The sequence below is a fragment of the Scyliorhinus canicula genome, chromosome 1, assembly GCF_902713615.1.
Source record: "Scyliorhinus canicula chromosome 1, sScyCan1.1, whole genome shotgun sequence".
Taxonomy (NCBI): Eukaryota; Metazoa; Chordata; class Chondrichthyes; order Carcharhiniformes; family Scyliorhinidae; genus Scyliorhinus; species Scyliorhinus canicula.
Genome location: NC_052146.1, coordinates 196830131 through 196854996, shown reverse-complemented (window position 1 = coordinate 196854996; position 24866 = coordinate 196830131). Strand labels below are relative to the sequence as shown.

At 49.4% G+C, this 24866-nt stretch overlaps 1 protein-coding gene across 3 annotated transcripts in view; it reads right to left on the bottom strand.

The window, feature by feature from the left end:
* The window catches only part of cfap61 (cilia and flagella associated protein 61), a 490576-nt gene that overhangs the window by 272653 nt on the left and 193057 nt on the right, over nucleotides 1-24866 (bottom strand). For all 3 annotated transcript variants that reach the window (XM_038805956.1, XM_038805965.1, XM_038805971.1), the window contains exon 17: nucleotides 16160-16287. In XM_038805956.1, coding sequence (XP_038661884.1) covers nucleotides 16160-16287 — 128 coding nt within the window. The remainder of the gene's footprint in view (nucleotides 1-16159; nucleotides 16288-24866) is intronic.

Here is a 24866-nt window from a genome sequence, read left to right as displayed (position 1 = left end):
CCCTTGTCTGACACGCTTCTCCCTGCTTCGAATGCCACTCACCCCCCCCCCGACTAGCCATCACCCTTTTTAGGCCAGCCTCTGGCTTGCGCCCTCCGCCTTCTCAAGCCCCCCCTCGGGCAAATCATGCCGTCCAGCTGGCCCTACAGTCCAGAAATCTCCCAGACTCCCGCTGGCAGGAGGTCCTCCCCGACGCAATTCACTCAATTCGGTCGCTCCTGTGCACCGCGACTAACAAAACCCCCATGAACGTCTCTTTGCCTTCCCCAGGAAGTCCACATCTGGGGCTTCGCTCCCAATGTGGCTGGCAGCTCCAGGACCCATTCTCCTCTGCAAGCACGTGCGGCTCCACAAGGTGGACCCGTTGGTTGAGAGGGTACAGCTACTCCACGCAAACCTGCAGTACGCCTACGTAGCATACCCCGATGGCCACCAAGACACAGTCTCCCTCAGGGATCTGGCACCAGCTGGGTCCCCACACACCCCCCCCCTCTGCCCCGGCGCCACCCTCCCTCCCCCCGGTGCACCCCACCGCAGCCCCTGCTCCAGGACAATCCGTCCTCCCCTTGCTACCACCTGGCGATGAAGAGGATTTCGACACGCTCGCGGAGTCACCAAAGACCAAGCCGACGCTTGAGTCGCCACCAGCACTGCGACACTCTCAATGACAGATCAAGGCGCCTGATCGTCTAAATTTGTAATCTTCTCCGTAATTTTAAAACCAATCTGCTTGTATATAGTTTTCCGCCACCCCCACTGGACTCATTTTTAACAGGGGGTGAATGTGGTAGTCACCATTGTTGTATTATATTGTATATGTGGGTATTACGGTAAGGCCCCTGAACTACAGTTATGGGGGTAGATCCCTGCCTGTTGGATCCGCCCAGTAGGCGGAGTATAAATGTGTGTGCTCGCCGAACAGCAGACATTTCGTCAGCTGCTGTGGGAGGCCACACATCTCTGTGTAATAAAACCTCGATTACATTCTACTCTTGTCTCGTCGTAATCGATAGTACATCAGTGCCGGGAAGCCTCACCGGAGGACTACAACTGTTAGTTGTAAGGGTGCTGTGTGGCCAAAGAACACAACCCAGGCAAGCCTGACAGAATCAGATGTGTGCATGTCCCCCAGGCCAGAAGTCAAAGCCATCTCAGGCTTGGCCCTCGCAAGTTTTTTAACTCCTCAAGGACGAAACGATGCAACCCCTAAGGTTTGCCTGATAAAGATAACATTCTTGGTCAATGATCATTCCCTAGAAATGGAGGTGGATAGTGGAGCTGCCATCTCCATCGTTGGGGAACAGTTCTCCGTCTCCGGCTAACAAAACCCCCATGAACGTCTCTTTGCCTTCGGCAGTCTCCGGCTACTGAGACACAAAGGCCAGTTTGGCCACATATACAGGGGAACCATTGAAAATTATTGGCAAATACCTTGCTGAAGGCTTTCTTGATAAGGAGAAGATACTGTGGTGGGTGAAGCAAAAATCAAAAGTGCACCTGGGAGGGAAATGTGCTGAGGATCTACCAGTACTTGGGTGCAAAGTTAGCCAAGGGTCAGGCTGGTTACGATCAGATCAAAGCTGCCCTCTACAAGGAAGGGACAAAGTTTGGGTGTTGTATCCTGCTCATCTAGAGTCCAGAGTTTTATTTTAATACGCCAGAGGAGGCGAGTGAATTTATGAGAGACCATGGACTGGGTGGTGGGTGAAGACATGAACCTTGGAGATGCACGGTGGGCAGCATGGTGGTACAGTGGTTAGCACAGTTGCTTCACAGCACCAGGGCCCCAGGTTCGATTCCCGGCTTGGGTCACTCTCTGTGCGGAGTCTGCATGTTCTCCAGTGTCTGATTTCCTTTGGGTGCTCCACAGTCCAAAGATGTACAGGTTAGGTGGATTGGCCATGCGAAATTGCCTTTAGTGTCCAAAAAGGTTAAATGGGGTTACTGAGTTACGGGAATAGGGTGGAGGTGTGTGGCTTAAGTGGGGTGCTCTTTTCAAGGGCCGGTGCAGACTCGATGGGCTGAATGGCCTCCTTCTGCACTTTAAACTCTATCTTCTATGTTCCATGCTAAAGTGAGGAAAGTGAGTTTATACGATGGATGGTTGGTTGTATTTAATGAATATAGGTACGGAGTGGATGAGTGCAGTTTTTTCTTACTGTTTTGGGATTTGCGGCTGAAGGGCGGCTGGGGAAAGTGGATAGGCGGACACCTTGAATGGGGGCCATCATGCTAGATGGTTGGCTAGTTAACGGAAATGAAGTGAGGAGTCGACCTGTGGAAGGAGTGAGGGAGTGGGGATGGTTGGTTTTTCTTTGTCTTTGTTTATGGGGGGGGGGGGGGGGGGGGGGAGGGAAGGGGAGGAATGCTGACATGGCACAATTGGTTAAGAGGAGATGGCGGCAGACATCTTGGGGAGCAAGGCGTGGGCCTCGGGGTGCTGGGTGTGGTGAATCATAATAGCATAATTCACACTGTTATCACACATGTTGTACCATGCCTCTGTAAGCTCGGCACACTGGCAGTTGCGCGGCTCTGCCCCTAGAGGGAGGTGTACTGGGAATGTACGGAAGTTTGTACTGGGCTCCACCTTTGGCTCCGCCCCTGACTCCTCCCCCCCACTGGTTGTATAAAGCTTGGCAGTCGGAGCCTGCCTGCCAGTTCATCTAGAGTTCATCTCGTCACAGGCAGGCTCTGTTGTAAGACGATTAAAACCACTGTTCACTTCTAACCACGTGTCGCGTGAATTGATGGTCTCATCAATGTAATCGTCTTAAGAAACAGTAAGGAACGACTATGGAATCAGCCCTCAAGCCTGATCGACTGGAACTCGACCCACAGGATCAGAGGCAAAATAAATCTTTTCACATTGGCTCCGATGTTTTAAGGCCTGCCTGGCTGAAGCAAGCACCAATGAAACGACGGAGGAGCAGAAACTCAGCCTACTGCACGCAAGGGTGAGCCATCGTATATCTACTCAGTTAAATTGTACTGGCTCATATACAGAGGCCCTGGCCCTACTCGACAAAATGTACGTGAGGCCCGTCAATGAGGTCTACGCGCGCCACGTTTTTATTATTCGCCACCAGCGCCCCACAGAATCGCGAGAAGAATTTCTAAGAGACTTAAAAGCCTTATCCCAGGACTGTAATTACCAGGCAGTAAATGCTGCTGAACATAGAGAACTTGCTGTCCGCGATGTCTTTGTTGCAGGTCTTAGATTGAATTACTTGCGCCAGCGACTACTGGAGAAAGGGGCTCAAAATTTAGAAGATATTGTTGAACTCGCTACAACTATGGAGGTCTCGTTTCGTAGCCTCACCTCATTTCCTGCGGACTCCGCAACCCCGTCATGGACCCCTGACCAGCGACTGCCCCAGGCCTGCGCCGCGCGGCCACCCAGCCACCATGCTGCCCCAGCCTGCCACTTTTGTGGCCAGTCCCAGCACCCGCAGCAGCACTGCCCGGCCCGCAACGCGACCTGCAGCAGCTGCGGGCGAAAAGGTCAATACGCCAGAGTGTGTCTGACAAGGAAGGCCCCAGCCACTAACCCTCCCGCGGCACAAAGCAACCGCTCTCCGCACCCCCAGGCCCCGGAACGCTGCGGGCTATACCCCGACTCCCCCCCACCCGCCACGTGCGATCCATGGGGGCCGCCATCTTGGACGCCATCTTCCTTGCCGCCCGCCGCGTGCGACCCACGGGGGTGGCCATCCTGGGCTCCATCCTCTCCAAACTCAGAAAATTTGATTGAAGACTGCGACCTCAGCGGGCACTCATCGCAGGGCCACCCCAGCGCAGCCGACCGAGCCGCCGACTACCCGCAACTCAACTCAGTCACACTGGACCAATCGCGCCCAAAACATCTCCACAACTCTATGATGACGGTCCAAATCAACGGGTACAGTGCACCGTGCCTTTTCGACTCCGGGAGCACCGAGAGCTTCGTACACCCAGACCTGGTAAGACGCTGTTCGCTGCCTGTTTTTCCTGCACGGCAAACTATCTCCCTCGCAACGGGTTCCCACTCTGTCCACATCCAAGGATGCACCGTCGCAACTCTAACGATCCAAGGCGCTAGTTACTCTAATTTTCAATTATACGCCCTGCCCGAACTCTGCGCCCCACTCTTACTGGGACTTGATTTTCAGTGCAATCTCAAGAGTCTCACCCTCAGCTTCGGCGGACCTCTACCCCCACTCACTATCTGCAGCCTTGCCACGCTGCGAATCCCCCCCCCCTCCTCTCTTTGCCAATCTCACTCCGGACTGTAAACCCGTAGCCACTTGCAGCAGGCGGTACAGCCTGCAGGACAGGGTGTTCATTCGAACCGAAGTCCGGAGGCTCCTACGTGAGGGGATCATAGAGGCCAGTAACAGTCTCTGGAGAGCTCAGGTGGTGTCGTCAAGACCGGGGATAAATTCCGCATGGTCGTAGACTATAGTCAGACTATTAATCGGTTTACGCTCCTCGACGCGTACCCCCTCCCCAGGATTACAGACATGGTGAATCAGATAGCCCAGTATCGGATTTTCTCCACGGTGGATCTGAAGTCTGCATAGCACCAGCTCCCAATCCGCCCGGAGGACCGCCACTTCACGGCGTTCGAGGCCGATAGCCGCCTCTTCCACTTCCTAGGGTTCCCTTTGGCGTCACAAATGGGGTCTCGGTGTTCCAACGAACAATGGACCGAATGGTGGACCATTACGGGCTGCGGGCCACGTTTCCCTACTTGGATAACGTCACCATCTGCGGCTATGACTAGCAGGACCACGATGCCAACCTCAATCGATTTCTCCAGACGGCCCAGAAGCTTAATCTCACGTACAACAAGGAGAAATGCGTTTTCCGCACAACCAGACTAGCCATCCTCGGCTATGTCGTGGAAAACGGAGTCCTGGCCCCCTGACCCGGACCATATGCGCCCCCTCTTAGAACTCCCTCTCCCTCATTGTCCCAGGGCCCTTAAACGGTGCCTGGGGTTCTTTTCATATTATGCCCAGTGAGTCCCTCAATATGCGGACAAAGCCCGCCCACTCTTTAAGGCCACACTTTTTCCCCTGTCAGCTGAGGCCCATCAGGCCTTCAACTGCATCAAGGAGGACATCGCCAAAGCGGCCATGCAGGCGGTGGATGGATCCGTCCCTTTCCAGGTTGAGAGCGACGCCTCAGCGGTTGCTCTTGCAGCCACATTAAATCAGGCAGGGAGACCAGTCGCATTTATCTCCCGAACCCTCTCCGCTTCGGAACTTCGACACTCCTCGGTCAAAAAGGAAGCACAAGCCATTGTGGAGGCTATTCGTCACTGGAGGCACTACCTCGCAGGTAGAATGTTCACCCTCATCACTGACCAAAGATCGGTTGCCTTCATGTTTGACAACTCGCAAAGGGGCAAAATTCAAAATGATAAAATTCTGAGGTGGATGATCGAACTCTCCACCTACAAATACGATATTATGTATCGACCGGGGAAACTCAACGAGCCCCCAGATGCCCTGTCCCGAGACACGTGTGCCAGCATGCAGAGCGGCCGCTTAAAAGCCATCCACAATGACCTCTGCCACCCGGGGGTCACCCGGCTCGCCCAATACATTAAAGCCCGAAATCTGCCTTTCTCCACCGAGGAGGTAAAAGCCGTCACCAGGGATTGCCCGATCTGCACGGAGTGCAAACCGCACTTCTACAGACCAGACAGGGCCCACCTGATCAAGGCTTCTAGGCTCTTTGAACGCCTCACTATCGATTTCAAAGAGCCACTCCCCTCGACTAACCGGAATGTGTACTTCCTAAATGTCAACGACGAGTTCTCCCGATTCCCTTTTGCTATCCCGTGCCCTGACATGACCTCCCACACAATCATCAGGGCCCTGCATAGTATCTTCACCCTGTTTGGTTTCCCCAGCTATGTACACAGCGACCGGGGATCGTCCTTCATGAGCGACGAGCTGCGTCAGTACCTGCTCGACAAGGGCATCGCCTCGAGCAGGACTACCAGCTATAACCCCAGGGGGAACGGGCAGGTGGAGAGGGAGAATGCGACGGTCTGGAAGACCGTCCTACTGACCCTCCGGTCCAGGAATCTCCCAATCTCCCATTGGCAAGAAGTCCTCCCAGACGCCCTCCACGCTATTAGGTCCTTCTTGTGTACCGCCACCTATCAGACCCCTCACGAGCGGCTCTTTACCTTTTCCAGGGGTACTACCACGGGGGTTTCGTTCCCGGCATGGTTGAAGACACCGGGCCCAGTGCTCCTCAGGAAGCACGTCAGGGCATACAAAACTGACCTGCTTGTGGAAAAAGTGCTCCTACTACACTCAAACCCCCAATACGCCTTTATAGAGTTCCCTGACGGCCGTCAGGACACCGTATCCCTCCGGGACCTAGCGCCTGCAGGATCAAACCCCACCACTACCACCGCTGGGGTACCCCTCACACTACATCCCACCCAACTCACAGCACCCCACGCCCCCGCGCCTACCAGTTCGTTACACATGTCCGCGCGCACGCACCCGCAAGCTCCCAGCGCCCCCACTCCCCAGTCGAACCAGACGGGTACTAAGCTCGGACAGAATCACCCCCGGAGTTCACCACTGTACTCCAACCGACCGTGATCATCCAGCCACCAGAAGAGACTGCAACCTCGGTGCTCCGCCGATCACAACGGACAACTCGACCATCGGACAGGCTCAATCTGTAAACCATCACCCCCGCCGGACTTGATTTTTTTACAGGGGGTGAATGTGGTGAATCATAATAGCATAATTCACACTGTTATCACACATGTTGTACCATGCCTCTGTAAGCTCGGCACACGAGCAGTTGCGCGGCTCTGCCCCTAGGGGGAGGTGTACTGGGAATGTACGGAAGTTTGTACTGGGCTCCACCCTCAGCTCCGCCCCTGACTCCTCCCCCCACTGCTTGTATAAAGCTTGGCAGTCGGAGCCTGCCTGCCAGTTCATCTAGAGTTCATCTCATCACAGGCAGGCTCTGTTGTAAGACGATTAATACCACTGTTCACTTCTAACCACGTATTGTGTGAATTGATGGTCTCATCATTGGGTAAAGAGGTGTAATGGCTGATCGGCAAGAGGGGGCAGGTGGGGGGCCCCTGACTCGAATGATTATGTGGAACGTTTGGGGTTAAATAGCTCACTCAAAGGGTTTGGCGTTTTTGCACATTTAAGGAGTTTGAATACGAATGTTGTGTTCTTCAGGAGATGCACCAGACGAGGATAAGGAGGGGCTGGGTGAGGCAGGTGTTATACTTGGGGTTGGCTATGACGACGAGGGGGGGTGGCGGTGCTGATCAACAAGAGAGTGGTCTTTGAGGTCAGCAATATTGTAACAAATCCGGGGGATAGGTTTGTGATGGTTAGCGGAAAGCTAGAGGGACACGTGTAATACTACTGAATATATATGCCCCAAATTGGGATGATGGGATCTGTGAGGCAGGTTTTAATGATTCTTGACCTGGACAGGCAATGGCTGATTAAGGTGGGTGATTTTAATGCGGTTCTGGATCCTGCATTCGTTCGAACGTGCCCTAGGTCCCTGAGGGTTTCGGCTACGGCGAAGGAGTTGTTGGGGTTTATGGAACAAATGAGGAGGGGCCTCTAGTGGTTTGAGAGGCCGAGGACAAAGGATGTTTTGTATTCCTCGCAGTTGGGACAAGGCATTGTTTTGGACAGGCATTGTTGGCGGGGATGGTAGGATCGGAGTATTTGGCGATTGTGGTCTCTGAGCACATGCACATTGGGTGGATTTGCAGGTAGTGCAGGGGGGCACTCAGCGGCCGCAGTGGAGTTGGATGTGGGATTATTGACGGACAAGGGGATGTGCGAGAGGGTGAAGGCGGCCATCCAAAATTATGAGCTGAACAATACGTGGGAGATGTCTGCCTTCGCGCTATGGGAAGTGCCGAAAGCGGTGGTAAAGGGGGGAATTTAAATCGATTGGGGTGCACAGGGAGAGTGCGGAGCGGGCTGAGAGGCTGAGGTTGGTGGAGGAAATTCTGAGGGTGCCCAAGGAGGCATTGCTAAAGGAAAGGCAGAGGCTTCAGATGGAGTTTAGGTTGGTGTTCACAGGAAAGGCAGTGGGACAACTGCGTGGAGCCTAAGGGGCGGTTTATGAGTACAGAAAGAAAACGAGCAGGTGATTGCACACCAGTTAAGGAAGCAGGCGGTGGCAAGGGAGACTGGAAGGATTGAGAGACGAGAGGGGCACAGTGGTATCAGAGCCGGAGGGGGTGAATGGGGTTTTTGAGGCCTTTTATTGGGGAATGTATGACTCGGAGCCTCCGGTGGAGGATGAAGGGATGAGGTGGTGTTTGGATAGAATGGAGTTCCAAGGTTTGAGGAGGCGAAGGTGCAGGGACTGGGTGTCCTGATTGGTCTGAGGAAGGTAATGGATTGCATGGGGTAGATGAAGGCTGGATAGGCCCCAGGACCCGATGGGTTCCCAATCAAGTTTTATACAAAATTTGGGTTGGAGCTGGGGCCCTCCTAGGTGAGATGTACACTGATGGTGAAGGGGGGAGCTTTCCCCCCACCACACTGTCTCAGACCTCGATATCGCTCATTTTAAAGGGCAAATATCTGGAGCAGTGTGGATCGTACTGCCCGATCACACAGTTGAGTGCAGATGCAAAGTTGTTGGTGAAATTGCTAGCAATGTGGATAGAAGATTGTGTGCTGGGGATGCTAGGTCAGGACCAACTTTTCGCTAGCTTGGGTGGAGCAGATTTGGGTCCAACTGCACACACTGAACTTGGTGTGGCTGGTGAAGGGAATGAACAAAGAACAAAGAAAAGTACAGCACAGGAACAGACCTTTCGGTCCTCCAAGCCCATGCCAACCATGCTGCCTCGTCTAAACTAAAATCTTCTACACTTTCTGGGTCCGTATCCCTCTATTCCCATCCTATTCATGTATTTGTCCAGATGCCCCTTAAATGTCACTATCGTCCCTGCTTCCACCACCTCCTTTGGCAGCGAGTTCCAGGCACCCACTACCCTCTGTGTAAAAAACTTGCCTCGTACATCTCCTCTAAACCTTTTCCTTCGCACCTTAAAACTATGCCCCCTAGTAATTGACCCCTCTAAATAATAATTTGACCCCTCTAAAGGCGGACTTTAAGAGGTGGGAAGTGCTGCCATTGTCTTTGGTGGGTCCGCTACAGATGGTGAAGATGACGGTGCTGTTGAAGTTATTGTTTGTATTCCAGAACCTCCTGATTTTTGTTCCTAAGTCCTTTTCTGGGAAGGGTAATGGAATGATTTTTAGGTTTGTGTGGGCGAAGAAGGCTCCGTGGGTTAGGAGGGTGTTCTTGGAGAGGGATCGACGGGGCGGGGGTGTTGGTGTTGCTGAGCTTGTTGAATTACTACTGGGCAGCAAATATTGCAATGGCTAGGAAATGTGTGGTGGAGGAACAGTTGGTTTAGGGGCAGATGGAGGCGGCCTCATATAAAGGGACGAGTTTGAGTTGAGAGCACTGTTATTGGCACTCCTTCCGTTCTCGCCGGTTCAGTACTCTGTGAGTCTGGTGGTGGTATCAGCACTGAGGGTTTCGAACCCGTGTCGGCAGCACTATGGAATGGAGGGCATGCTGTTGTGGACGCCAATTCGCAACAATCATAAGTTTGCACTTGCGGACATGGATGCGAAGTTCTGGGGGTGGCGGCAGGTAGGGATTGAATGCTTTAGGGATTTGTTTGTGGGAGGGAAATTTGCAGACCTGGAGGGGACATACCAGTTACCAAGGGGGAAATGATTTAGGTATCTGCAGGTCAGGGACTTTATTAGGAAGGCGGTGCCGTTGTTTCTGACGCTGCCGTCCCGGTGCTGCAGGATAAGCTTCTATTTGAGGATTAAATTGGGGAGGGCAATGTTGCGGATATGTATGGGGCGCTGATGAAGAGACAGTGCTCCCGGAGGAGGTCAGGCTCAAGTGGGACGATGAGTGGGAAGGGGGTTGGGTGCTGGAGTGTGGAGGGAAGCTCTGCGGAGTGTGAATGTGTCCTCTTTGTGTACTAGACTAAGTCTTATTCAATTTAAGGTGGTGCATAGAGCCCAATGACAGTGTCCAGGATGAGCCTTTCCAGGGGGTGGAGAATAGGTGTGGGCAGTGCAGTGGGGCCGGTCAACCATATACATGTTTTGGGTGTGTCCGAGGTTGCTGGGGTTTTGGAAGGGATTTTTGGACATAATGGCAAAGATTTTAGGGGTAGAGGTAGCTCCGAGTCCGTAGGTGTCAATATTTGTGGTGTCGGAGGATCAGGAGTACAGGTGCGAAGAGGGGCTGAGTCTTGCCTACCCGATAGAACAGATACGGATTGTGTTTTGTTAGCGGGACTCAGAGCCGCCGAAGGCAGGGGTAAGGTTGAGCGATTTGGCAGCATTCCTAAATTTGGAAAAGATCAAGTTCGCCATTTGAGAGACGGAGGAAGGGGTTCCCCTTGAGGTGGAAGCTGTTTAAGGGGATATTAATCGTCAACGGGGGGTGGGGGGGGGGGAGGGGGTGCGCCTTGTTATTTTCTTTTGGGTGCGGGGGGGGCAGGGAGTTGATAAAGGGAGGCAGGTGCCTGATGCCAGCAAGCTGAACGGGGGGGTGCAGTTTGGGTGAGGTACAGGGAGGGTGGCGTTTGTTACCGCTGCTGCATTTGGCTTTTGTATCTTTTGTGATTATGTATATATTTAAAATTTCTTCAATAATATGTTTATAAAAAGAAGCCTCACCTTTAGATCGGTACCCCGTGCCATGCTTAGAAGATCTATATGGATGTCAAACCTTCATCAAACTAGATATGAGCCATGCCTATCTCCAGGTAGAACTAGAAGTACGTGAGAGTTTATACCAATATACAGACCTGCCCCGGAGTCTTGTCAGCATGCGCCGTTTTTCAACATGTGATGGACAACATTTTCCAAGGGCTACCTAATGTGGCAGTATACTTAGGCAAAATTCTAATCATAGGAGCCAGAAAAAAGCAACTAGCGAACCTTGAAGTGGATTTGAGTAGGTTTTCTGACACAGTTGTCCATCTCAAATGGGAAAAATGTGTGTTCCAGGCAACAAAGTGGTCTACCTAGGGTACCAAGTCAATAAAAAAGGTCTACACCCCATGGAAGATAAAGTTAAGGCCATCAAAGAGGCACCAACCCCAGAAAATATGACAGAATTAAAATCTTTCCTGGGCCTCACAAACTACTCTGGGTCATTTATCCCAAACTTGACCACTTTATTGTCAACCCTGCACACAGTGTTAATAAAACACCATAATTCATCATGGCAGACACTGCAGGATGAAGTCTTTGTGAAGGTCAAGCATCAGTTACTATCATCAAGTATCCTGGCTCATTACAACCCCAAGAGAGAACTGGTATTAACATCTGATGTCTCTCCATATGGAGTAGGGCCAGTCCTTTCCCATCAATGGGACAAAAAGACCTATAGCTTATGCATTCAAAACCTTGGCGGGCATAGAAGCCATTCTCAGATCGGAAAGGAAGGATTAGCTGTTATTTTTTGGGCGAAGAAATTTCATCCATATATCTACGGCTGGCATTTCACAATCATAACAAACCAGAGGTGGCATGGTGGCACAGTGGTTAGCACTGCTGCTTACAGCGTCAGGGACCTGGGTTCAATTCTGGCCTTGGGTGACTGTGTGAAGTTTGAACGTATTCCCTGTGTCTGCGTGAGATTCCTCCGGGTGCTCCGGGTTCCTCCCACAGTCCAAAGATGTGCAGGTTAGGTGAGGTTATGTGATTATGGGGGTAGGATGGGGAAGTGCGCCTAGGTAGGATGCTCTTTCAGAGAGTCGATGCAGACTCGATGGGTCGATTGTCCTCCTTCTACATTGTAGGCGGTCTCTAAAACACCTGTTGAGCCTTTTCAAAGGGGATAAAGTGATTTCCCCCCATCGCCTAAGCTCGGATCCAACGTTGGGCATTACAATTAACGACCCATGAATACTCTCTTGAGCACCACCCAAGAACACACTTTGCCAACAAGAATACCCTGAGTCTCATCCTGCTGCCCACAAGATTGGCCCCTCTGATGGCATTGCAAGAAGTCTTCATAAACTTCCTGGATGCTTTGCTCGTATCCACAAAAAGGATTTAAGCATGGACCAGAAGGATTCCTCAGTGGCAGAACCCGAGGACACAGGTAACATGAAGCCCTTCCTCACTAAACGACAAAAAGTGAGTGGAGAAAATGTCATCAAATTATGGGGAGCATGAGTAGTCATCTCTCGCTAAGGTCGGTGCCCAATCCTGACAGAATTACATAATGGGCACCCAGAGTGTCCAAGATGTAAATGCTCGTTAGGAACTACGTCTGTTGGCCCGGGTTTGATACAAACATTGAGAATCTGGTGAAGCAGTACTCCTTGTACCAGGAGAACCAGAAGCTCCCACCTTTGGCTTATTCGCATCCATGGGAATGGCGAGGAAGACCATGGGTATGGGCGCATGTGGACTCTGTTGGCGCATTCTTGGGATCAATGTTCCTTATTACGGTTGACGCCCACTGAAAATGCTTAGAAGTACACTTTATGTCCTCCATAACTTCTCATACTGCAATAGGAAAATCCACAACATACCAGGGGTCCTCGTATTCGATAATGGTACCCCCATTACCAATGGAGAATTTCCGGCATTGTCGAATGGCCGTAAACACATCCAAACGGCACCGTACCATCTATTGTCTAATGGCCTCACTGAATGGGCAGTTCAAACATTCAAAAATATTATGAAGAAACAGCTTGCTGGTTCCCTGGTTACAAAATTGGCTTGGTTCCTTCTTGATTATAGAACCACACTGCACACGATGACTGGAGTCATACCAGCAGAATTGTTAATGGGAATGACTGCGCACACGAGTCAGACTGTTGTTTAAAAACTTGGGGGGAACGTGGAGCCAAAGCAGGAGTCCAAAAAGAGGAACTATGACACCAGAAGACCCAAAAGAAACGTTAGAATAGGAGATGCCGTCTATGTGTGGAACTTTGAAGATGACTCCCAATGGAGTCCAGGAGTTGTGATGAAAAAGGTTGGTTTGGTTTCTTACAAAGTCAAAGTGCAAGGGAAGCTCGTGAAAAAACACCTGGACCACCTGAAGCAGGGAACCCACTCCAGCGGAGACGGTTTCAGCTGGGCAACGTCCTTGACGACTGTTGCGACTAACTCAGCCTATGGGGGACCCGAAAATCGATTCCCCCGATGATGAAGATTCAGAGTCCGAAATGGAGACCAAAAAGATTGATCCTCTGCCAAAGGTCAGCACTGAAGACGAGCATCTGTCTGTGGTCCTTCGGTGCTCAAAAGACAGTGACATTCCCCAGTCCGCTTCACGGCCCTTGATCTGGCTCCACCTGCTGCAGACTCGAGGCCTATGCCAAGTGACGGAAGAGGTCTCATCACCATGGGAATGAGGAGGTTGATACAGATTTGAATGGAGAGGGATGTGATAACCCTCATGAGGACCACAGAGGATCACTGATTGATCTCCCCGTGGGCTTTGTAGAATACGAGTTCCTGTGTGTTGTGTTCAGTGTTCGATGTCCAGCAAGGAATCCACAGAACTGCTTGTGAATTGTTCAAGCTAGGATCTTTATTAAAACACACATGGTAAAACAACAATCAAATACAGTGCAAGTTGTCATGGAGTTTCTTTATACTCCCCTGGAACTACCCCTATGCATGACTGTCCTCAGGTACGTCTTGTAACTTCTGTGGATCACCGGATCTGCCCTGGCTTATATCAGAGTGCCTTGTCACATGACCACTGTCTCAAGACCGCATGGTGGATCTGTACCAGCGCCTGCTGGTTGGAGGTCGCACCACCAACTATCCACAATATTGTGTACAGGCATATCACTACACTGTGGTGAGCAGGCGGAGGCCTGCCCAGCTGGGGCTGGTTGGCGGGACCTTTAAATGTAGCTTCCAGACCTGGGCCACCAGTTCTCAATAATCCTGGGCTGGGACTTTTCTTTTGTGTGCTGCAGTAGCGGCTTTATTTTCAGTCTAAAATAAGCCAGTTTGGCCTTTCACTCCGCACCTCACAGAATTATTACAATTGGCATATCTGAGCAATAGTGCATTAGAATGTCCAGGCTCTTGGAACAGGTAGGTGGGACATCTGCAACCTTCTGGAAGCGAGTCTCTACCAAGGAGAAGCAGATGACCACACCTTGCCTGTGACTGTCAAGGTGACCACAACACTCAGTTTCTTCGAATGTGGCTCCTTCCAAGCATCTAATGGTGACATTGGTAGGAAACTTGAAGTATCTTTCCAATCTCCTACCATACTGCAAGAATGTAAAAACGTTAGTTTGAAACTTGTGGTATTTCCTCATACTTCCCTGGCTGCAGCGCCGGCCCTAGGGTTGCTGGCGCCCCAGGCAAGCTGAACTTCGGCGCCCTTTGGGGGGGGGGGGGGGGGGGGGGGGGGGGGGGGGCCGAGGGGTGGCGGGGCCGAGGGGTGGCGGGGCCGAGGGGCGGCGGGGGGGGGGGGGGGGGGCGGGCCGGCCCGAGCCCGAGGGGGGGCAGGCCGAGGGGGGGGCGGGCCGAGGGGGGCCAGGGGCGGGGCCGGGGGGGGCGACGGGCGGAGGGGCGGCGGACGGAGGGGGGCGGACGGAGGGGGGGAGGAAGGGGCCGCCCTGGGGGCGGGCGGCCACCGCGCATGCGCTGGTTGGCACCGGCCCAACTGCGCATGCGCGGGACCCGAGTCTCTGGCGCCCCCTAGCACATGGCGCCCCGGGCGACTGCCCGAGTTGCCGGTACCTTGGGCCGGCCCTGCCTGGCTGGAGTGTGAGACAATGCAGAGATGAGTCTTTCCCAGTCTTCTATCGACCCTAGAGACCTGCAGTTTTAATCAAACTTCTCAATGCTTCTATGAATGCTAGGATAGTCATAACTCCTTGACAACCAGAGAAAGCCACAGAAAATACTTGAAGATCCAACCAGGAGATGGAATGTAAAAAGAGAAAAAGGGGAAAAAGACTAAAGAGGAGTAGAAATAGGAAAGAAGAAGAATTCATTAATATCAACTTTGCATTACATGCAGCGTTCCGCCTTAAGCCAAGTTTATATTTTTGTCATGAATTCACATCTCAAGACTGAAATGTTCACACACACAAGTTATCCAATGTTGATAGTTTTGGGCAAAAAGTTAGAAAGGCCACAGGACTGTGGTTCAGGTGTGTTCTGAGTTAGCTGATTTCATCTGAGGTAGCAGTTGGAAGTGCACAAATGGTTCAGCCGGCCTGCGTAAGGGAGGGAAGGAAAATGTTTGGCAATGTTTTTATTACTGATCACTCTCCAGTGACTGCTGATGGAAAACGCAGGTGTACAAACAGGATCAGACAGCAAGTTGCTATCCAAAGTCAACAAGCATGGCAACATTTACTATATGAGGCCTTAGATGAAGAATGGTCATTTGACTGTTAGTGGATGGCTGACACCAACCCTGGAACCTATCCAGCAGAAGTTAGCAAGTTCAGGAAAAGAGGCAAGTAAAGGCAGAAAAATTTAAAATAAGTAACTTAAATGCCTATATATGAGAATAAGAGAATAATTAATGAAAAGTCTCTGCTAATGTTTAAATTTAGATATTGGATGCGATCTAACCGAAAAATTTCTAAGTGTTATTTGTAGCAGACTTTGCTGGGAGTTTCCCACCGGCTCTGCTGGTGAGTTCCCCATCGCTATCTAACGATGTTTAGTCACTCTTTTGGGCCCTGGGGTATGTCTTACCGGTTTAGCCCACACTTAAGATTTATTTTCATCACTGGGGTGCTGAGCTCACTGGCCAGACCGGCTCCTCAAAGATCGGGCTGCCATTTTGATAGTTTGCCCCAATCTCTAAGTGAACATACAGGTGTCCCCCCCCCCCACAATTCTAAGTGAATGTACGCCACCCCCTCCACCCCCCCCCCCCCCCCCCATATTACTCCTCACCTCCCCAAGTGATGGCACCCTGCTATGATTTGGGCCTCTCCCGAGATCTAAAGAGCTCGCCCCAATCCGCGCTGGCCATAAACGCTGCCATTAAATCACGCCCCTAATCTTGCAGTTTAGGGTATTATTACAGTCGCATATTTTTACCCTTATGCACAATTATCACAAACCGTACAAATGCAAAATTATACTACCAGAAGACCAATGTTTCTAGGAAGGAGATTCCAACCTCCGAAGCACCAACCACCACAATTCGTGAATTGATGGTCACCTTTGACTCCAGGGACAATTTTCGATTCATGTGGCTTAAGGCATATTTTGGCTGAAAAAAAAATGCACAGAGATCATTAATTGTGCATAATTTTATCTCTAGTTCATCTTTTCTTGAAATTGCTGTTTCTTTATGGGATAAAGTTCATTAGGATACCTGGTACAATTGGTTACTCAAAATCCATGAGTTTAGACAATAAATATCATCAGTCTTCTTAAACAGTGACAGTGTCCGACTCAAGAACAGCTTCTTCCCTGCTGCCATCAGACCTTTGAATGGACCTACATCGTATTAAATTGATCTTTTCTCTACACCTTGCTGTAACTGTAACATTATATTCTGCAGTCTCTCCTTCCTTCCCTATGTACGGTGTGCATTGTTTGTGCAGCATGGAAGAAACAATACTTTCACTGTATACTAATACATGTGACAATAATAAATCACATCAAATCAAATCTAGCACAATCTTGTCCTTGTATGATCAATCACACACACAAGCACATAGACACAAACATCTGCTCTTCACTGACATCAGGTAACTGAGCAGTGACTAGATAAAACCATAGAATCCCTACAGTGCAGAAGAATACGATTCAGGCCATCTGATCTGCACCAACCCTCCGAAGGAGCGCTCCACCCAGATCCACACCCACACCCATTCCGCTGTATCCCCATAACCCTACCTAACCTGTACAGCCCTGGACACTGAGGGCAATTTAGCATGGCCATTCCATCTAATTTTCGCATCTTTGGACTGTGGGAGAAAACCGGAGCACCCGGAAGAAACCCATGGAGACAGGGAGAGAATGTGCAAACTCCATACAGACTATCACCCAAAGCCGGAATTGAAAACGGATCTCTGGCATTGTGCTAACCACTGTGCCACCATGCCGTTCCATAGAGGGGCAGCACGGTAGCATAGTGGTTAGCATAGTTGCTTCACAGCTCCAGGGTCCCAGGCTCGATCGGGTTGGGTCACTGTCTGAGTAGAGTCTGCACATTCTCCCCGTGTCTGCATGGGTTACCTCTGGGCACTCCCGTTTCGTCCCACAGTCCAAAGATGTGCAGGTTAAGTGGTTGGCCGCACTAAAATTGTCCTTAGTTTCCAAAAAGGTTAGGTGGGGTTACAGGTATAGGGGAATAGAGTGTAGGTGAGGAGTGCTCTTTCCAAGGATTGGTGCAAACTTGATGGGCCGAAAGGCCTCCTTCTGCATTGTAAATTCTATGTCTATGTCTAGATAGATAGAGATACAATCTGGAAGCTTCGGTACTGTGTACCTTAGTACCATCTATCCAATGCTGTACAGCAAAACTCTATTATCTTAAATAAAGTAATAAAGTATGAAATAAAGTAATAAAGTTATGGATCTCCTCTGCCTTTCTGAGATAAGTCTAATTGTATTCTGTTTTATAACAGTAGGACCATTATAACATGCAATGAACAATCTATTCTTCTGCTCTGTTATCTGGAACTAAGATGAACTAGCCTTCTATTTCAAAGCTATTAAATCTAATCTAATAAAACAATCTGAGATCAATTAGCAGTTATTTGTCAGAGGTGAGGAAATTTCGAGGTGCTTGTAATCGTGCAACTTTGTAGATTGGGAGGTGTTTCTGAATTTCTAGGTCTAAGTAACCAAACCAGACTGCCTTACTTCCTAGCTTATTACAGTTATGGCAATTTGAAGTTTCACAGATGTACACTAAAATGAACACAATTTCTGCTGTTCATTCTTTAAACCAAAATCATAAATTCATCCATAGGTCCAGTTTGTAATTTTGCTATGGATAGCAAACATGAAGAGATACATAAAAGGCTAAATTGAATGTAACTTATATTTGTTTCATGGTGTAAATCAGTGAACAACTAACTGCCTGTTGTCCAACAGAATGCACGCAGTGTTCCAGATGATCGTATATCACCAATAATAACAATAAACCGAGCAATTTGAAATATTGATTGCAAAGGAAAAAGGCAAAGGGGGAAAAAATAAACAACATTTTGACTGTCAATTTAAAACCCATTCCATTTTGATTAAACGGAAAAATGATCATAAACAATTCACCGATAAACTGAAAACTAAATTGGGAACAGAACAGCAATTCTGAAAGCACCATCTGAAAATTTAGACTTGGGTTACCCACCAGCTTTCCATTGCAAAATCTGATTTAGTTGATCACAACTCAAATACTCCTACTTCAGTTGTGCTTGACTAACTTCTTCAAATGGTACAAAGGCAAGAAAACAAATTCTATGCGATCATGGAAGTAGCTGTATTGATTCGACTACAATATTTGCATATTTTATGACATATATAAATGCAACATTCAATGCACAATAAAGCTATGATGTCATGAGTAATATGCATTAATCTGGCTTGCTTTTCTGCAGCAGCAGATGAGACACAAGCTGGGTTCACTTGCTTCAACCTTGACAAGTTTGGAAACAAACAATTAACATATGCTGCACTTTAGAAATGAGAAGTCAACCCATTTTGAAGCTGAGTATTTATATTCACTGAGAAATGCTGCCAACATCAATTGAGAGCCAAACTAATTTTAGGTAGGCACATCTAGAAACACTTAAAATACATTAATTTGGATTCAGAACCTGTATAAAGGCTCACCAATTACACAATTTTAAATTTGACACTGAAAAAGTTGAGCATATAAATATGTATATATCTTGGGATGACAGTGGTAAGGAATGAAACATTTCATGGAATAGAATCATAAAATGTTTACAGTACAGAAGGATGACATTCTACCCGCTGTGTTTGTGCTGACTCTCTCCCCACCTTTTCCCAGGAGCCTGAATTTTTTTTTCCCTCAGATAATTATCCAATTCTCTTTTTAAGGCTTCAACTAAAACAGTGTCACCACATTCTCAGGCAGTGCATTCCAGATGCTCACCATGCGCAATGTAAAAAGGTTTTTTATCATGTCAATGCCAATCACTTTAAATCGGTTTACTCTGATTCTCAATCCTTCCTACAAAGGAACAATTTTTCCTATCTACTCTGTTCAACCCCCTCATGATATCGAATACCTCTGTCAATTCTTCTCTCAGCTTTCTCTTCCTGAACGAGAGGCGTACCAATTTTGCCAATCTATCTTGAAAGTCTCTCATCCCCAGAACAAATCCTTTCTGCACCTTCTTCAATGTCTTCCAGTCCTTTTTCAAGCATGATGTCTAGAATTTGATACAATATTTCTGTTGTGACCCGTAAGGGGCCAGAACCTACATTGTATCCAGTTCCCCTCCTACACCCAGGAATACGAGCTCCCCAGGTGATGGGGATCGGAGTCTCCCCCTGATTGGAGGAACCCCACAGGATATAAACCTCGACCTGGAAACAGATCGAGAAGGGAGAACCTGCGGGGAGAGTAGTAGAGTGATTAGTGTATTGTTAGTTGTAAATAAACTGAGTTGTATCCTGCCTACTTGGCCTCGTGTGGAGTTCTTACCTTTGGTCTTAACAACTTAAATTGAGGCCAAGCCAGTGTTTTATAATGGTTCATCATAACTTCCTTACTTCTGTACTCCATGCCATTAATTATAAAGCCCAGGATGCCATCTGCCATATTAATTGTTTTCCCAATCTGTCCTGCTACCTTCAACGACTTGTACATGTATCCCCCGGTCCCCCTGCTCCTGCAACTCCTTTAGATTTGGACTCTTTATTTAGTCTTTCCTAGCTCTTCCTACCAAAATGTATCAAACCTTGGTCCGAGTACTACGTACAATTGTGATCACTGTAATGTTCTTGTCAGATGACCTTATTTATTACAAGAACACTTTTAGTTAAAGCTATAAATGACTTAAAATACACATTATGTGTGTAAACTAAATACAAGAGAACAGATGAAAAAAACAGTGAAATCATGCACATGCAGCCTCTCTCTTTAACTTCCTCCAGCCAATCAGTCTGAGTGGTCAGCTGACTTTAACATTCACTTATATACTAGTGAGACTCCTAGTAATCAGTTGGTGAATTACAACACAACCATATCACTACAATCACTATATTATAGAACAGAAATGCAGTGCGTAGCCATCAGTGGAGGATGCACAGGTTTGATCTCTTCTCTTGTAAGGGTTGACCCAACAGAGGTCTTTAAAATTATGAAAGATTTTGATAGAATTTGCAACAGCATGAATGTTTCCACTTGTGAAGAAAAACAAAACTAGATGCCACAATGTAAGACAGTTACCAAATAATAAAGTATGGAATTCAGAAGCTTTACCAGAGAGTGGTGAAAATGTGAAACATTAAACCACAGGGAGTGGTTAAGGTGAATAGTAATTGCCGGTTCGGGGGAACCACAGATTTGAGCCAGGGAGGTGGGATGGAAATTTCTGGAAATGGGAAGAGAAAGGGATTAAGACGCTAAAAGATTTGTTTCTTAGGGGTCGGTTTGCAGGATTGAAGGAGCTGGAAGCAAAGTATGGGCTGGAGTAGGGAGAAATGTTTAGATACATGCAGGTTTGAGACTTTGCCAGAAAGGAGATACAAAACTTCCCGGAGGAACCGGCCTCCACATTGCTGGAGGAGGTGCTGACAACAAGGGGATTGGAGAGGGGGGTAGTGTCAGCAGTGTACGGAGCTATTTTGGAAGAGGAGAAGGCACCACTGGAAGGGATCAAAGCAAAGTGGGAGGAAGAGTTGGGAGAGGTTATAGAGGAGGGGGTCTGGTGTGATGTGCTCCGGAGAGTAAATGCCTCCACTTCATGTGCGATGTTGGGGCTGATACAGTTGAAGGTGGTATACAGAGCACACCTCACGAGGGCAAGGATGAGCCGATTCTTTGAAGGAGTAGAAGATGTGTGTGAGCGTTGAGGGGTTGGGGGGGGGGGGGGGGGCTAATCAAGTTCATATGTTTTGGTCCTGTCCAAAGCTAGAGGACTACTGGAAGGAGGTTTTTAGGGTAATCTCCAAGGTGGTGCATGTGAAACTGGACCTGGGTCCCCGGGAGGCCATATTCGGGGTGTCAGACCAGCCAGGGTTGGAAATGGGTGCAGAGGCAAACATCGTAGCCTTCGCCTCGTTGATCACCCGAAGGCAGATCCTGTTGGGATGGAGAGTATCCACTTCACCCTGTACCCTGGCATGGCGGGGGACCTTGTTGGAATTCTTGACTCTTGAGAAGGCTAAGTTTGAACTGAGGGGAAGGACGGAGGGGTTCCACAAGTCATGGGCATTATTTATTATGCACTTTCAAGAACTGGATAACATCGAACATTAGTTGGGAGGGATGGGTGGGAGGGTTGGGGGGGGGGGGGGGGGGGGGGCTGTGTGTATTAAAGGCGACTATGGGTAATCCCAGATTCCTTTTTGTCATTTGTTTATGTAAACATGCGGGCTAATGTTTCAGGGGTTGATGGGAGGATCGGATCGTTGTTATTGTTATGGGGATTGACATATTTGTTGCTTATTATTGTTTATTGTTGGTGGGTGTAAATTTGGGAGAAAAAGTGAAAAAGGAGGAGATTAAAAATATATTTTTTTAAATGAATAGTAATAGTGCCTTCTTTCAAGTCAACTGTAGAATTCGCCCAAACATGTTCAAAGTGGGGTCTCGACTGGAAAACGAGGTGCAATTCACACCAGATAGATTGGCACGGTTCAGATCGCAATCCACCCGCACTTCAAAATTTTTATGTAGCCAGCGGTGAATCATGCTGAAGACACAAAGATGTCAGCAAGGTCGGATACTCCTTTAAAAGGTTCCCGATCTCAGCATAATCCTGCAATTGCCTCTTATTGCCAGCAAAACGCCCTCCATCAGTGTGATCAGTCAATCCCCCCCCCCCCCCCCCCCCCCCACCAAGTGAGCAACACCCTACTACTGGGTAACCATCAGCTTCCATCATCCTCCCCCCAATCCCCCCCCCCCCCCCCCACCCTCCCCTTCAGGCCAAGACCATTGGCAGTGCCAGCCTGTCAGGTTGGCACTGCCAGGGGCTGTGCAAGGGCACTGTCCAGCCATATCCCTGGCCACCTGGGGTCTACAAAGGCCTCCAAACCCTACGGTGCGGTCATCACGTATGTCCAGTGAATTCAACAGTGGCTGCAAGAGGAACCCTTGATTTCAATGTCTGATTGGTGCCAATTGCTTCCATGGTGGCAAGGTTTCTCCAGTGCAGGCCTGCATTTTAGACATCAGAGGTTGAAAAAGATACAGTTTAAAAAAATATTTGATATGAAGATTGCACACCTGCTCTTTCCAGGAAGCACTGAAATTCCAGGCTGAAATTCACCTCCGCCCACCACTGGTACCAGGGTTCCCAATGTGGCCGGGAATCAGGCATTGTGAAGAAATCGGAATTGGGGTTCCAGTCCCATGTTGGCGGCAGGATCGAGGTTTGTGCCCTACCATTTCGCTGCCTGGGCATCATATTCTCTGGGCCCGCGGGATTTCCGGTCCTTTGGGCCGGGAATCATGTGGGCCGGATTTATTTCAGGTATTTCCCAGCGTGGCCCTGACATGGTGGGCCTCACGGTGGGCCAAGGGGGTAACTCTTTAAGACAGAGTTGCCCCCAAAGTCTATCCATGGGCCACCCTCCCCTTCCCATATTACAAGACTCTCCACCCCCACCAGAACTGCCCACAGCACTCCCCCACCGAGACCCCCAAATAAAGAGTCCCCCCAGAGATCCTCTAAATGGGGAGCCACCCCCCCCCCCCCCCAGAGGCCCCCCAATAAAGAGACCCCTGTCAGGAAACCTCACAGAAAAGAGAAACCGACCAGATTGACAAAGGCAGTGAAACCATTCAAAGAAAGTTAAGTGCATTCCAATCACCCCCCTTCACGCTTGAGTGATTTTGAAGTGGTCAGCTGGAAATTGGCAACATTTAACTCTCTTTGAAGTGGCAGGTGTTTATAAACATTGTGCTTCGAGCACTTTAGAGTTACTCAACTGTGAAGGAAGATGGCCCAAAGGACCGGAAATCCCGCCGGCCCAGAGAATATGATGCCCAGACAGCGAAGATGTGCAGGTTAGGTGGATTGGACATGATAAATTGCCCTTAGTGTCCAAAATTGCCCTTAGTGTTGGGTGGGGTTACTGGGTTATGGGAATAGGGTGGAGGTGTTAACCTTGGGTAGGGTGCTCTTTCCAGGAGCCGGTGCAGACTCGATGGGCCAAATGGCCTCTTTCTGCACTGTAAATTCTATGATCTATGGCTGAAGCAAGGCTGGCAGCTATGTGTGTGTGGAAGCTGTCAATCACAGCCCAGTAGGGGAAATGAATGACTTGGAGTACAAGAATCTGAGGGATTTAAACACAGCTGACTGCTTTCTCTTTTTAAAAAAATATATTTTATTCCAAACACAGTCAAACACATCAACACATAAAACCTCAAAATAAGCATGGTACATCCAGTTTGCTCATTTTATCCCTCTTTTAATCCCAAACCCCTTGCTATCCTCCTCCCCCCCCCCCCTCCCCATCACCAGTGGTGACAAACAATTCCTCAAAAACAGACCAAAATGGCCTCCACTGCACATAAAACCCCTCTTCCAACCCTCTAAGGGTGAACGCTATCCTCTCCAACCTAAGTCATGCAAATCCTCCAACCATGCCACGAACCCCGGCGGTGCCGGAGGCACCAGGGTTGCAGTACATAAAGAGGACCGATGTCGCCTCTCTGCCCTGTGACGGATATTATTGAACTGGAGGTTCAACTGGAGGTGCTGCCGACCTCCAGTTCAATAATATCCATTACCAGTCAATCATAGAGGCGACATCAATCCCCTTTCCCTACTGCAACCCTGGCACCTCTGACACCTCAAAAATCATCACCAGAGGGCATGGCGTCAAGTTAACCCCCACAATCCCCGACAAGCTTTTGAACACTGCCTCACAAAAGCTGTCCAGAACATGTGAGCATGATTCGCCGGCCCCCTGCCACACATTCTCTACTCTCAGGAAAACCTACTCATTCAGATTTGAGTCACGTGAACCCTATGTATCATCTTAAACTGTATAAGGCTCATCCTCGAACAAGAGGAGGTTGAGTTGATCCGACACATTATTTCACTTCAAACTTCCCACCCCATCTCGATGCCAAACTCTTCCTCCCACTTCCGCTTGATCCCTTCCACTGGCACCATCCCCTTTTCCCAAACCAACCACAGATACTCCATTTTCCTTTCCCTTCCTCCCATTTGTCCGAGGCCAACAACCTCTGTAGCAACGTACACTCTGGCAATGGAGGAAACAAGAGCGTTCCTTTCGCGGAAAATCCCGCACCTGCCGGTATCTAAACTCATTCCCCCTCAGTAACTCAAACCACTTTTGCACTTCCTCCAATTCTGTAAACTCTATAAACAGGGGCGAAATTCTCCGGAAACCGTCGCGATGCCCGTGACCCGGCGCCAAAAAGGGCGCTGATGACTCCGGCGTCAGGCCCCGCGAAACATCGCGTATTCTCCGGGCCCGAATGGGCCAGCAGCGGCATTACGCCATTCACGTCGGCGTTACCCGCTGACGTCGGGTGACATAATCAACGACTCCCGGCGTGACTACACAAAAGGCCCCCCCCCAACCCACCGGCACTCGCACTCTGTGATCTCTCTCTCTCCCCCCAACCCACCGGCACCCGCACTCTGTGATCTCTCTCTT